The sequence below is a fragment of the Polypterus senegalus genome, chromosome 6 (genome assembly GCF_016835505.1).
Source record: "Polypterus senegalus isolate Bchr_013 chromosome 6, ASM1683550v1, whole genome shotgun sequence".
Classification (NCBI taxonomy): domain Eukaryota; kingdom Metazoa; phylum Chordata; class Cladistia; order Polypteriformes; family Polypteridae; genus Polypterus; species Polypterus senegalus.
The window spans coordinates 139,053,346-139,068,290 of NC_053159.1; the positions used below are offsets into that span (position 1 = coordinate 139,053,346).

General features: G+C 37.7%; 1 protein-coding gene across 1 annotated transcript; it reads left to right on the forward strand.

The window, feature by feature from the left end:
* Positions 1-375: 375 nt before the first annotated feature.
* On the forward strand, positions 376-14,663 carry LOC120531696 (rho-related GTP-binding protein RhoE). Its single transcript, XM_039757335.1, has 5 exons — positions 376-791; positions 1,199-1,286; positions 11,486-11,595; positions 12,078-12,212; positions 13,087-14,663. Exons 1-5 carry the CDS (start codon positions 642-644, stop codon positions 13,333-13,335), a joined length of 732 nt encoding a protein of 243 aa, XP_039613269.1. The 5' UTR covers positions 376-641; the 3' UTR covers positions 13,336-14,663.
* The last annotated feature ends 282 nt before the right edge of the window (positions 14,664-14,945 follow it).

Sequence of the window (14,945 nt, forward strand, 5' to 3'; positions counted from 1 at the left end):
TTTTTTTTTTTTTGCAATACTTTATTATAGTATACTAATATGAATGGCCTAATATTAATTATGAATATTAAGTTGGCAGACGGTCATGCAAGAAAGAGAATTGGAATACATGTGCAGATATTTGCAAAATAGTTTCAACATTGTCACAAACTTTCAGACTGCTTACATCATTACCAGCCCCCGTTTCTATTGCTCTTTATTTTTAGTCGCCGCTAGAGGGCGACGCGTCAATTAACTTTAAGAAGGAGCCGTTGTTCTGTTGGCGCCTGCCTGCTTCTCCTTTTATGGAAAGTGAGGCGCGGTCGTAACGTTACATGTGCAGCCGGAGCCGGCGATTGGTTCAGAAGGCCCTATATAAATTCGCTAAAGCGCTGCATAAGCTGTGAAGTAGATGGTTGGCAGCGAGGGATCGATTGTTGGAGCGCGTGGCAAAGTGTGGGGAGGTTAGATTTTTGGGAGAAACACCGTCGCATCTTTTCAGCACCGGGAGAAAAGAAGACAGGGACGGATCCAAAATTGACTTTTTCTATTGCCTTTTGTTTACTTCGCGCGTGTAATTTTTTTTCTTTTTTTAATTACAACCGAGCTGCTTTCGAAAGACACTGAAGTAAACGAGAAAACAAGCACTAAAAGAAAAATCAATGAAGGAAAGAAGAACAAGTCAGAAACTGTCAAGTAAAGCGGGAATGGATCCTAATCAGAGTGTGAAATGTAAAATTGTCGTGGTGGGAGACAGTCAGTGTGGAAAAACTGCTCTGCTTCACGTTTTTGCAAAAGACTGTTTTCCAGAGGTACGTTGTTGGATTCGGGAGCGAAGCGCCCCGACCTGGATTTAATTAAAAAAAAGTTGAAATACGTCCTTCATTTTTCTTTTCCGTGGGAAAGTGTTTTCAGCACTTGCTGGCTTATTCCAATGAAATGTGAACTTTTTAAAATTGTTACGCTGCTGTTTTATTTCTTGTAATATTTTGTTCCTTGCCGTCTGTGAGCGATTGCGAGGTCGTGGTGTGGTGTCGCTCTTTTGTCTGAGACTCGGATCACTTGACAGGTTCACAGAGCGGGTCACTCGCTTTGTTTCGAGTGGGATTAGTTTTGCTGAATGACCCGCGTGCTCCAGTGGTCTTTCTCAGTTTATGGGCATTGTCCGCTTCCCCTGTAAAATGCTAAAATATGCCTTTTTTGTTATCTTTCTGTTTAGAATTATGTCCCGACGGTGTTTGAAAATTACACAGCGAGTTTCGAAATCGACACCCAGAGAATTGAGCTGAGTCTCTGGGACACTTCAGGTAAGAAACTCTATAATCAAACTATAATGGCCTATGCACCCCTTCCATGTACGGCAGGGAATTCCGTAGAGGTGCCGAATAACTCCAGGGTGAAAGCCTCAGCCACTAAGTGTTAGTAGTGTCTTTCGCGCAAACAGTTGGTTAAACAGCTTTTTAACGGAGGACCTTGTATAGAATTTGATTCGAAAGGGCTGAGTAGATCTTAGTCTAAAGCAGTGCAATAGTCAAAGTACCTGCTAATCGCGATCCTTTAATAATAACTACTAGACCATTTCCACCATTTAAAATACTGTGGATGATTAAGTTGCCCGAGTTTTAGAAGTGGATTCCTGCAGTTGTAGATCACCCTGAGTAAAGTGAAGTGGAAGACATACCAGTCCTCATAAAATGTAATTATGCTACTATTCGTTACGCATTTGCCTGACCAGATCCGTTATGGTGTAAAAGTGTTTTTTTCCATAGTGGATTAAGTCGTTCCCAATGTTTTGCTTACACCAATACTGACATGTTATAAATGTACAATCAAGTGTTTGCAGGACCCATTTAACATTCATTCTCAGATCGTCATTATCCCAAATATTTTTTTGTTTTGTCATTGTTTGCCACCTAATAAAGGTGTTGCACTGTTGTGACTTTTGGATTCTTGGTGTTCAGTGCCGTCCGTGTGGAGGTTCCCTGTTCTTTTGTTCCTGTGGTAGGTTAACCTGAAGGCTGGACTAGGCATTCTTCCTTGACCCACGGGATAGATTTGTGAGCCCCCAATAAAAACATGCTTTTAGACAAGGGTCGATGTTTTAAGGAAGGTTTGTGGCATGTGTATCATTCTGTTTCCACACAAGAATCCAATGTGTGGAATTGGATTGCTCCTTAAAGAGATGCCTTATTGCTATCTATAGAAACATCATTGGATGTTAATGTGTGTTTTTTTTTTTCCTGAAGTGAATTTAATATATCTGACAATTATGGACAATCCTTGGTTGTGTCCTTCAGTTCAGTGATCTCCAAGTTCCATTTAAAGTGGTCTGTCAGAATGCAGGAGATTGATCATGATGGTGCAAAAGTTAAAACAAGCAGTCGGTGCAGTGGTTCTAGTGGCCATTGGTGTGCCCAACTTTACATTTAGATAGTAAATACTACTGACATCTGTGTTTACTCCCTCTTGCACAAACGTTATAGGATTGTGTAGTGTTTAAGGCTTTGGACTTCAAACCCTGAGGTTGTGGGTTCAAGTCTCGCTGCAAACGCTGTTTGACCCTGAGCAAGTTAGTTGACCTGTCTGTGCTCCAATTGGCAAAACAAAGAAATGTAACCAATTGTATGAAATGTAAGCTGCTTTGGATAAGTGTCCTCCAAATACTGTAAGTAAATGTGTTCCAGCTGTACTCTTTATCCATTGTTTTTACTTTTGAAAACTAACCTGTGAAGCTCCTACTGCAGCTCTTCACTTTGGAAGACCTGATTATTGGCTGTTATTATAGCCTTGGGATTGTAGTTTAATTCCCATCTTAAGCCACTGTTTTTTATTTGCCCCTTCCCTATGTGTGGGTTTTTCCAGGTATTTATCAGTCAGCCATTATTTTATAGCTATGTTGAGTTAACTGATGCAATATTAGCAAATGTTCCTTGAGAGACCAGTGTTGCATTCCATCCAGACAGTAATGAAGCTTATATGCATTAAATCATAACGGGAGGAAAACTCTCTCCAAACCAAGAACTGTTCTTTTGTTACTTTTCATTCGTTTTTCATTTTAAATTGCGCATTATTCTTCCTGTTTGGTATTGACGTGATCTATTTGGTATGTAAAGAATGCAAGCAGTTTGTCAGCTTATTTCCATGTACTTGGTGACCTCCTTACTTGTCTGAAAAATGCAGATTTGTTTCATCACTCAAACTCTTTTTTTTTTTTTTGACCATGTGTGCAGTTAATAGTCGTAAATTTTAAAGTTGACTGGGGTGTGGGTTCAAGGGGTTGGAGAATTGTGAAATATTCCAGAGTTCAAGGAATCTATGTGGTCTTGTCTCGGAGTCGGGAATAGAATTGACAAAAACAAGTCATCCAGATGCATGCCCTGAACATGCCGTGACTTGCCCGTATTGTTTGTAAAAACTGTACATGTTTAAACTTTTTGTACTTTTCAGTCCTAGTTGGTGGTCATTTTGTTTAGTTATTTTAAGACCAGGGTTTCCATGAAAGGAATGCTATTCAGTTTTTTCAGCTCTTCAAACCTACCAAGTTCTCATCATCCATTTTTTATTTTTTTGTATCCATCATTCCTGCTGCCAGTACAGCTGCCCCTCATCCTGTTGCCAGGAAAAACCCTCTGCTAAGTGGGCATTTTGCCAAAATACTTAACCTCCCCCCCTTGGTGGTTAACTTCTATAGTCTGTCTTAGCATCTTGTTGAATTTATAATGCTAAACTCTTAAGAAGTTAAGTGCTGAGCAAGTTGGCAGTTTTTGGCATTAAGTTTCAGTTGGTTGTCTGCCAACGTGACTGATCAGGACAATATTGATATAGTGGGTGGTGACCTTCAATCTAAAGCAGTAAAAGTGTGAGATGTGAAGAACAAGTGTTATATAAAATCTTTTAAAGTAGTTTTAAGACCAGGGAATATCTGAAAAAAGCTGCCATATATTTTCTTCACAATAAGCATGGGAGTCTTGTATAGCATGATAACTTGCTATTGAACCCTACAGAATCATTAGCTGAGGTGGCCTCGGTGGACACTGAGAGGTACTGTGCTTTCCTATGAATTGTTAAAGTGTTTATTCATTGAATCAAGTAATTACATCCACCAAAAAGCCTTCAGTTCTATGCTTTTGAAAATAGTTACGACAAAAAATAAGACTTGAATATGTCTGCAGATTTGATGAGGTAGTTAAAGATTTCATATTCAGTCATCTTCCACTCTGTAATATGAATGTACAGTGAGTTTCTTCTGAGTTAAGATTTGATGTAATGTTTTTAGTCCTGTTTCTGAAGTGCCATACATTTAATATGCAAGTGGATCATACTAGGTATATCAGAACAATACATTTTGTTACTCAAGGTCTTTTCCATAAAAGCCTAATTTTGTAATTGAATCAAAGCCAGTTAAAGAATCAGACCTTCAGAATGTCCATTTTCCCCAAGTATGCGCGGTAGGCATACTGTAACAGGCACTTGCAAGGAAACTCGATGTGATGTGTGTGATAAAACATCACGTGGTAATCCAGAGTTAAAGGTCACCTGCTAATACTTTCCTGGTGCGTCACAGTAAAATGGAAGGAAATGTTTCTTCTAAACTAGTCCTGAAGCAATGGGAAAAGAGTGGGGTGTGCATTTTGTCCATCTGTCCACCCTAACCAGGGGTGTGGAGGGCACTTAAGATTTATTCATTTTTTTTAATGAAGAGACTACTACGTACTGGCATAAGGGCTCACTTTTGTATGCCTTTTTTGCTCATTTTCTTTGCTAGTGAGAAAAACAATTAGTCATAGGTATTGTGTAATCATGAAACAGCTGTTATGCTGCTATGAATCTTCCATAGATCTGTTCTTTTGAGGGGAGAGCAGCAAACATTTAACTCCTTTCAAATGGGATTTAAGTAGTACTAGGGTGTTGTACCGTGTTAGCCATTATGAATGTAGTGAAAAGTCAAGCAAAATGACACCTTGCCTGAGTTGCCTCGAAAGCTTGCATATTGTAATCTTTTTAGTTAGCCAATAAAAGGTGTCATTTTGCTTGACTTTTCACTAAATGGGATTTAAAATACTTTTATGTAGGTTTCTTTTTTTCTTCTCAGTTATTTTCCTCAACATAGTCTCCGCATGCTTCACCTATTGGTTGTAAGAAGTATTACACATTTTTCTGACAGGTTTTCTAAATTATTTTTGAAATTGTAGAATTCCAGCATAACAGATTGAAATTAATTTTATGTGGATGACAATTCATCATACCAGATGTTTGATCTACTATCGGCAAGTCCATCAACCAAATGAATGACAGCAGAATATTCCCAGGAGCATGCAGGCTCCTTTATAGGAGGAGGCTTTTACGTGCCTTTGTTCTGTAATGTCTAGGAAAGCTGGTGAATCTGCTGCTTGGTTTGCATTAGAAGTTTGATTTTTGTTTAAAAACATGGATTATATGAAATATGTAGTATTTGGCAATAGCTAGGTATAGATTTGCAGTTTAAGTGTAGGTAACAAGGAGTTCTTTCTTTGATTCCAGACCTGAAGCAAATTGTGTATGAAAGCTCTTAAAATGAACTGTTACAAATAAAGTCAAGTAAAACATATCAGGACCTGTGTAAATAAGATGTTTAAGGATTTACAAATGGACCTTTTGAAGACCCTGGGGTGCAGTTGTCTTACATATATCGTAGTACCAGTTAAAACCCCTTGATTTTTAGAAAATACACATGTAGGACTATTTACACCCCCCTTCAGTTGTACTGCAATTCCATGTAAGCATCTGAGATGTCTGGGTCTGGAGATGTAAAGCACTTGCCTATTAAATAGTGGGCTAATACTTTTACTAATTTTGGTTGTAACATTTAGAATACAGAGTTGACATTTTAACAGAATATTCTAAAATTTGTCTGAGCATGCTATTATCTCATTATGTTGGATCTTCTAGTAATAATGGTATTTAAAGTTTCATAATTGGCTGGCCTAATACAGAGACTGTTTCTTGAGGTGACTATTAAAGTCAACAAATAACTTAAAAGCAAAATTTAAAAGGGATGGAAAGGGTTCCGTTTACATCGCCTGTAAAACGTGGCTCAGTGAATGAAGTATATAAATAAAAGATGGAAAGTCATATTTGGATTATCCTCAGTGCAGGAAGGTTTTTTATTTATTTATTTATTTTTTTAAATCTAAGTGGGCATTTTGTTTGAATAGTAATTATTTTATACACCAGTAATTACATATACAGGTCTGCTCCCAAATAGATCAGTATGAGGTAGAGGAGGCTAGTCTGAAAGGAGTAACTCCCTTAAAGCAAATCATTTTGGTAGTGAATGGAAAAATCATGGAGATTTTCGCTGATCCATTGGTTTGTCCTCGTTTTCCCAGGGTGGTAACTACAGGCTGATTTGGACACTGATGCGTTCCCTTTTTTAATTCCCAGCCTCAACTGTTCTAACCAAAATTAAATTAAAGTGCATAATGTGTTTCGCACCAAAGTTTAGTTAAAAGCTAACTGGTTTCTAGCTGCTTCTTCACTTTTTCTTTAAAAAAAATGTGTTGTCTACTTCATATTAATCTGAACTATCGTTTATAATCTAAAGCAACTAATGCAAGGAATTTCATTGCAGGGTGCTATTTGTTTCTTAATTACAAAGAAAGTACTTAACGAAGCTTATTTTATTAACAGGCTTTTGTGTTTGTATTATTGGCTATCCCTTGCGGAATAAACATCCACAGTTTTACAGTGGGATTATTGCAGCACAAGCCTTGGATTCATTGATTCTGATAGTAAGGTAATATTGATTTTAGACAGCCCCTGAAGATGGGGGAGGGGTGGGTCAGGGCAGATCCATTCAGGCTTTGACTTCTATTGTTCAGGAGTCTTTATGATCTTCGCAAGATGGAGCGTCTGTGGGATGGGGTTTTTTTTTCCTTTTGTTCAGTCGGGTTCCCTAATTCTGAGTGGCGTGTATTTTACATTTTACTGCCTAGAAAATTGCTTTCCAAGTAGGCATGTTGATTTTGAAACATGGATGCCTAATAAAATCCTCAGACATGCATATGTATAGTGAGCAAGTCCACTGGTTAATTAATGCATTTCATGGCCTAGTTAAGACTTTTTTTGCAGTCTTCAGGGAAACCATTTACATTTTTTTTTGCAACAAAGCAAAATAACATTCCCAATTAGCTGGAAGTCTGAATGCAGATACTGGCTCTTTCTTTATAGTTTGTTTTAAAACTAGTCTGAATTTCCTTGTTAGTAGCTTTGTGCATGTCCTTTTAAAACAAAAATGGAAGACTCGGAGGTGCAGCAGAATTTCTTTTTTTTTTTATATAATTTAAAAAATAGGTGGCATTAACATTAACCAGTGAAATTTCATTTTAATTCACGGAAGTACTTGTGTTCAGATGTTCAATTTTACTGTCTGTTAATTAACATGCTTTGAATTAATGAACTATTAGTAAACTGTTACAAAGTAAACTTGGTGTATTAGTAGAATGTTGACCAGCAGTTCTTCTAGCTGTTGAATAATAAGCAAAGCAAAAACAGGAATATGAATGTGCCGTCTAATATGCCTGTAGGTGAGATGTAATGCATCTCTCAATCTTAATGACAGAATTTTAAAAAAGAAGCTGAAACTAAGGCTTATTTTTAACATGGCCAATGTTCATGGAACTATGCATATTATCATGATATTATATTAATGTTCACCACAAACTTTGTTGCAATAGACCAAATGTTAGAAGGTCACTCTGCGATCTAATAAAGTTTAAAGGATAATATTAAACAGTACAGGGATGTGCAGATATCCCCTGTAATACATGATCAGTGCCCTCCTAGTTTAATTTAGGGTGGGCATGCCCCTCCCACCTCCTTTCTCCACTGATATGTTACACTAGGCTGACCCGCCTTTTAAGGCGACCGACTTTTAAGTTGACCACTTCAGGCAATTCAATATGTAGATCAATTTGATATTTTATACAAACTCATTAATTTGGTTATTGCATTTGAGCGGTATTACTTTAATACTCGTAGTTTCTGTTATTTTTGTGATGAAATTTAAACTTTTTTTCTATATTGAGGTCGCCCTTTTGAACCCCCCTGATATTTACTACGCGGTGAGGCATTTGTACGCCAACATTATTTCCAGAGACATAATGTCTATTTTTCCAGCGCATCGCGCACAAAAGCAAGGGAACGATGGGAGCACCAGAACTCTGCTCACATGTCACTTCTTACCGCAAGCTGCAAGTAGTAAGTCTGTGATAAGCGGAATACCGCTACGCTTTCCACTCAAGGGACGGAAGGACAATCCCGACCGCTTTTATATAGTAAGAAAGAAGATATTGCACAGTCTGGAGTAGAAAATCATCTTTTACCTGGAAAAACGAAACTACAAATCCCATCGTGCATTGCAAAATGGACGGGGCGTGTGTGAAACTCCGCGCCTGCGTAGCACTCACGAGACGGAAGGACAATCTCGACCGCTTTTATATAGAAGGATTGTGAGCCCAGGTGCCCCCTCCTACTTAATGATGCATTTTTACTGTTCGCCAAATTACAAGCAAACACTGTATGGAACGTTTAAGACTTGGAGGCCTTTTGAACAATTGCACTTGAGGTTTTATTGCAGAAACTTGTGGTAGCTGCAACATGACACTGAAGGATGATCAAAATCTACTTTTTCTTTTTTTTAAATAGTAGGCTAAATGTAGCTAAGCTTGCTATCTATATTCACTTGATCACTCTGTATCTCAGGGATGAAAAACTACATTACATGCGTTAATCTGTTAAAACTACAAACATGCAATATTTCCTGTAGTGTTCAATTTCTTCAACCCAATCATATTACCTGGAAGCAAATATCATTCATGTCCACAAACAATTTGTAGCCATGCTTACTAAACCATAAACCCTGCCTTTTCATGATTGGCCAATAGTATTTGAATCTCAGAATCAGCTTGCACAAGCTAGGCTCCTGCATTATGAACTGAAGTTAACATTACCGGAACATTTTTTGACATGTCGCACAATCTTGGTGAGTGTGCTGGCTGCTTGGATCATATCTTGGGTAGCAACATTATGACCTTCACAGCATCTTTGATGTATTTGTGGTAATTTGTAAGTTTTATACTTTATTCACAATTTAGGCTAAAATTGCATAATGTAGGCCGGCACTTACCCTGCTCATTGCCTTATAAGATTTCTAGTGTTAATAGGAATTTGAGACACAAAGTATAAGTGTTAACTTGAAGAATCTGTTTTACTGGGGGGTTTTGGGGAGGAATTCTTCTTCTTCCCATTGTCTTTGGTTTTGGTTTTAAAGTAAAAATGTAACTTAGGTTAAAGGCATCCTCCAGTTTTCTTAAACTAACCAGCACTCCATCTCCACGTGACCCCCACTCTTGCAGTATTGGACATTCCTAAAGGCCATCTTGTATTCTGGAAACCAAATTCCAGAAATTCCTTCTTTGTATGCGTCTGAATACTTTTCCATTCAGTTGCCCTTTGCTTTTTGTAACTTTAGCCATGCTTCTTGTAAAGGAGCTTCAGCAGGAAGGATTTTTCCTTTAGGCTTTTGTGTTCTTTCTCCAAGTACTTTGTTACAGTGCAGACCTCTTCTGGATGCCAAAATTTCTGGTTAATTATGTGTTTGCAAATTTTGTTGTGGAGCAAAACCTTTCAAGCCATCCTACTGTCCTAAGAGCCTTTTAAGTTATAATTATGCCTTTTAAGTTATAATTATGTGTATATTATACACACATTATTTGTACACTGTGGGGGGAAAAAATGGTCAAAAATCGAACTGAAATTGAGAAACATGCATTCTCCCGGATATGCTTTCACCAAGGGTGTTGTAAATGGCTGGGTCAAGGCGGATTCCATGTGCACTAGAGCATGTCTTTCACATTCTGTTTGTTGCTTGGTGGGTCTACTGGGCATTTCCTTCATCTCATCCCAGAGGTGCTCAATAGGATTGAGATCTGGACTTTTGTTGGGGGCCAATCAAGCACTTTCACCTCTTTTTGGCGAGTTAGGCTTTCACATGTTTTACCGTGTGCTTCGGGTTTTTATCTTGCTGGAAAATGTAGTGACACCCAAGCAGTTTGGTAATGGATGGGAATTAATGATGCTTTTTAAAAATTAAAAATGCAAATTTCCGACATCAGAAGCTGCCATGCACCTTCAAACCAACACACTCCCACCACCATGCTTGACTGTTGGATTTAGGCACTGGGTCATATACTCTTTCGAGTTGCGCCACACTCTCTGACCATTTGATCCAAACATGTTGAATTTGGATTCATGAGACCATAAAATTATGTTCAAGAAGCAGATAGGCACTTGTCGTCATGTTCTTTGGCAAATTTAGAATGTTTCAGTTTGTTCTTTTTACTTATAAATGGCTTCTTACGAGGAACCCTTCCGTGCAGCTTGCCGTCATTCATCTTGCTCTGTTTTTCATGGCAAGCTCTTTGCCATATCTGTCTGTCCTTGAACTGGTTCTTTTTTTTTTATCCCTCTTCCCTCCAGATTAACAATTTCACCAGACTTCTTGAATTTCTGAATGAGTAGTGTACAGTAGTGTGCCTCATGACTAGTGGCAATTTTCCAAGAAACTCTAATTTTATGACTTTTTCCCTCCATGCATTGCTAAGAAACTCGACTAACCCTACAAATGCTTGTGTTGAGAATGACCACCCAAGCCTACTTGTAGTTACGGAGGCCTCCCATTTACCTGCCTATTTGGAACACCTGCTGTTATGTGTTGTGTTGATCTCATTTGTCACTGGGAACTCTTGTGACAGTCGTTCACCTCTGTGAATAGTCAGGTGTGCAAATTGTTTGAAGGCAATTGCATAATTTGAAAACCCTTGCAGAATGTTTTGAATAAAAAAAAAAAAAAAAAAAACTTGTTTCTTTACTTAAAACACAAGTAACTAAACCTTGTTCTTAAATATACTCAATTTCATTTCAATTTTTTCAGTGTACAAATTGTTGGCTGCACTGTGTAATTAAAAAATATTATATTTTTTTATTTTATATTATATATATTAAACCTGCCTTCTGTAATTTGATTGGTTCAGGACTCTAATGGAAAGCAGTTTGCATACTCTTGACAATTTTCTGGTAGAACTATAGTTGAATTTTACTTTGAACCTCATCTGTTAAATATGAAAATCAATTGTACATCACCACACGTGTGGTGGTAGAATGGAAAATGTTGTAGTTTTAAATGCAGAGTTTTAGCCTTTAATCTTGCATTTTTGCTTTTGAGTGGTAATTCTAACTATAATAGGCTTGAGAATGTTATGAATAGGCCAACCATACTCTTGCCTTGGTAATATTCACTTGAAGAAAAATCTTGACAATGAATCATTGTGACATTTTGTTGTTGAACCAGAATTTAATCTTCCTTTGGTCACAACATTAAGGTTTGTTTCAACTTCTTGGTTTTCATTAGAGTTTAATTTCTGACTTGTGTTTTGGTACAATAAATTCTTGTGTTTTTTATTTATAGGCTCCCCTTACTATGACAACGTAAGACCCCTTTCCTACCCAGACTCTGATGCGGTACTCATCTGCTTCGATATAAGCCGACCAGAAACCCTTGACAGTGTATTAAAGAAGGTAGGTGACTCTAAACAATGTATACAAGTTGGCCCAATGATTATTTAATAAGATTGCAGCGATGCTGTTAAAATTATGTTAACGACGCTAAGGTGCTGGTCATGCTTTAGTTCTCCATTATAAGCTGAAAGGTGTACAGTTTGTCTGGCAAAGTTCAGTTGATAGATTATGACTTGTGTTCCTTAAAATAAACAAAAGGCAGGACTTTCAAAATGGTTCATACAGACTAGTATTTGTAAAGGCAAGTTGCACGCTGTAAAACTTCGCCTGTGGCTTTTGTACTAACTCACAACTAGAAAAGCAAGGTCTGCTTGAGCAGGTGTCTAACAGACATGGCATGTGTAAGATGACAGCTGAAGGGGAGAGGTTTGAACAAACTGTTGGAAAGGCCTTTAAGGTTTAATTTTACGAATAAGATTGTATGTTCAGAATTTAACTTGGGGTTTTGTTTTTTTCCTTTTATCACCCCCCACCAACTCCAGTGGAAAGGTGAGATTCAAGAGTTCTGTCCCAATACTAAAATGCTACTGGTTGGCTGCAAGTCTGACCTGCGTACCGATCTCACTACTTTGGTTGAATTGTCAAATCACAGACAGACGCCAGTCACCTATGATCAGGTAATAAAACTGGGTTTGTTATGATCTTATTTACATAGTAATGAAAAGAATACAAAATTTAAAGATGTAAACATTCAAAGGAAAATGTTAGTTAATGATTTAAAATGGTTTTGGTTTTTAGTTTGTGTATGGAATTCAATGACACATGTTGCTATCTAGTGTTTAATTTCATACTGTAAGTTTCAAGCTTGTATTTAATACACAGTCTGATTTAGATTTCAGTGAAACTGTTAATTTACTTGTGCTTGAAATTTAATGTGAAGTGTTCCTTGGATGGTATAATGTACTGTGTATGCTTTAGGTGGTAATGTATTCCTGGCAAGTAGGATATTTAATATAATATTATATAAAACACTTGCTGAGTGGTGCAGTGTCATCACTGTACATTTCTGATGACCTAAAAACCATGCAGGTTACAAATCCAAGATGACAAACTTCATTATTTAATATCAAAGGACATTTCATACTCCCAAGAAATGAGAATTGGTGGGGAAAAAAAAGTTAATTTTAAACAGCTATGAACACAATCTCCCCCCATTTTGCACGTAACATGATGGGCTGGGTTGGCGTTAGTTATGGGTTTGTGATTCCATATTGGCTCGGTTGCATGTAACATGATGGGCTGGGTTGACTTGTTGCCTTGCCTGTTTAGGACCAAGGCTTGAAAATGAAAAACTAGAACTTGTTGCAGCCTTACCTGGTAGCTCTTTGCCTTTTTATACTTTAAACCATAAAACATAGCTGTATTATGTGAAAGTATGATTGTTTTAAACGTTATGGATAAAGTATCTTTGAGGGATTAAATCCTGCTAATTTAGAGGATTATAAATTTGAATGCATTAATAACATCAGTTTTGTTTTCACTATTTTGCAGGGATCCAATATGGCAAAGCAGATTGGTGCACCATATATTGAATGCTCAGCTCTTCAGTCAGAGAACAGTGTAAGGGACATTTTCCATGTAGCCACATTGGCATGTGTGAACAAAACGAACAAAAATGTTAAACGCAACAAGTCTGCTCGGGCAACAAAAAGAATATCGCACATGCCGAGCAGGCCTGACTTGGCTGCTGTTGCCTCAGACCTGAGGAAGGACAAAGCAAAGAGTTGTACTGTAATGTGAAAAAGCAGGACTGGCAAGGGGCTTTATCACTTTTATAGACAAGGGCAACTGGTGAAGATTGAAGTGCATGACCCTACAGAAGCGTTCAAGGGTTCAGATGGCACTTTAAAGGATGTTCTTCCCCTGAAAAGGTGTTCTCTGAACACTGAAGTGAGCTGGAGTGCTGGATGACATTAAAGTAGAAATGTGTCCACAACTGGAATAAAAACCATGTCAAAATGGAAAGATGTGAAAGTCTTCAACCAGTAAAATTGCCAGTGGGCACTGGATATTTTTTTTTTTTTCTGTGATGTTGGTACTCTCCTAGACCTGACAGTTATCTATGATCCTCTCCCCTTTCCTCATTTATTAAGGAAATGACCTCATTCTGTTCTTCCGGATTTGTAATGACACAGTATGCGAGGAGCTGGGCAGGAAAGTCGAGGGCCAGTTTGTTTAGGAGGAAGTTTACAGGGAAGAGTTGTATGTGGTTTAGCTTCCTGCAGGGAATGAGATGTCCTGCTGCTTTCTGTGAGGATCATTTCTGTATGTGAATGACTCCTCAGGGGTTAAACTGCTATGCCCTATAGCTACCAACAGTGTGTTAAATATTCATTCATTCATTCATAAATATATACACATGCTTATTTTAAGGATAGCAGACTACATTTTAATACTAATGGCTCACTGTGGTTAAAGCTTAAAAAGCATTGTTCAGGTTCTGTATAATTGTTCACCATACTTAAAGCCTTTTGAGCGCCATGTGTTTATGTATCTGTACACAATGTTACAATATTTCACCCCATTTGAAAAATCCATGAAGTGTTTACCTTCTGCCTCCATTTTATTTTTTTTGTATTTCTTTGCCAAGTAACACTGGTTCTGATGGCTTAACCAAAGAAAGCGGCCTTTGGCTTTATAATGCAGACTTAGACTGGTGTGCTTATTGAAAGTTTGTTACATGAATAAATGCCCAGAACTTTCCTGTGTGGAAATCTTTAAGCTCCCATGTTGGAGACACCTTTTATAAAACTTCACTGAAGCAGGGGCCTACCTACATGAACATTTATTTCCTCAACACATATGGTTCTGACTGGCATATTGTACATTTTGGTCTTAATGGAAAACGTATGGAAAGAACCACATACACATGGTGTCTATGTATGTCCATTCTTAGTGTCGGATCTTTGTTTTAAGGTATTTTCTTTTTTTTTGCCAGCTGAATACAGCAGTATGTGCAAGTAGTGTGTGTGCGTGCGTGCATTTTTAGGCCTGTTGAAACAACAGGTGGGTAAACTACAATGCTTCATTTTTTTGAAGTGCTGATTTGAGGGTATTAAATTTAAAAATGTCAAAGGTATTTTGAAAGAGGAAATTTTTTGTTTTCTGACTAACCATCATTGCACTTTCTTTCCTTGTTCTGAATATTTAAGGAAATTGCCACTCCCGTAGTTATCTGTTGGATCTGGGCAAAAGGAAACATTGTTCTGACTGGTGCAGCAGTATCTCTTTGAAGGCAGTATTATATCAGATGCAGAATCTTTCTGTATTTAATGTAAAGAATAACTTATGAGAAGCATCACTTTGAAGGTTTTTTGTATGTTCCATTGTTTCCATGGTATTTATTGAAG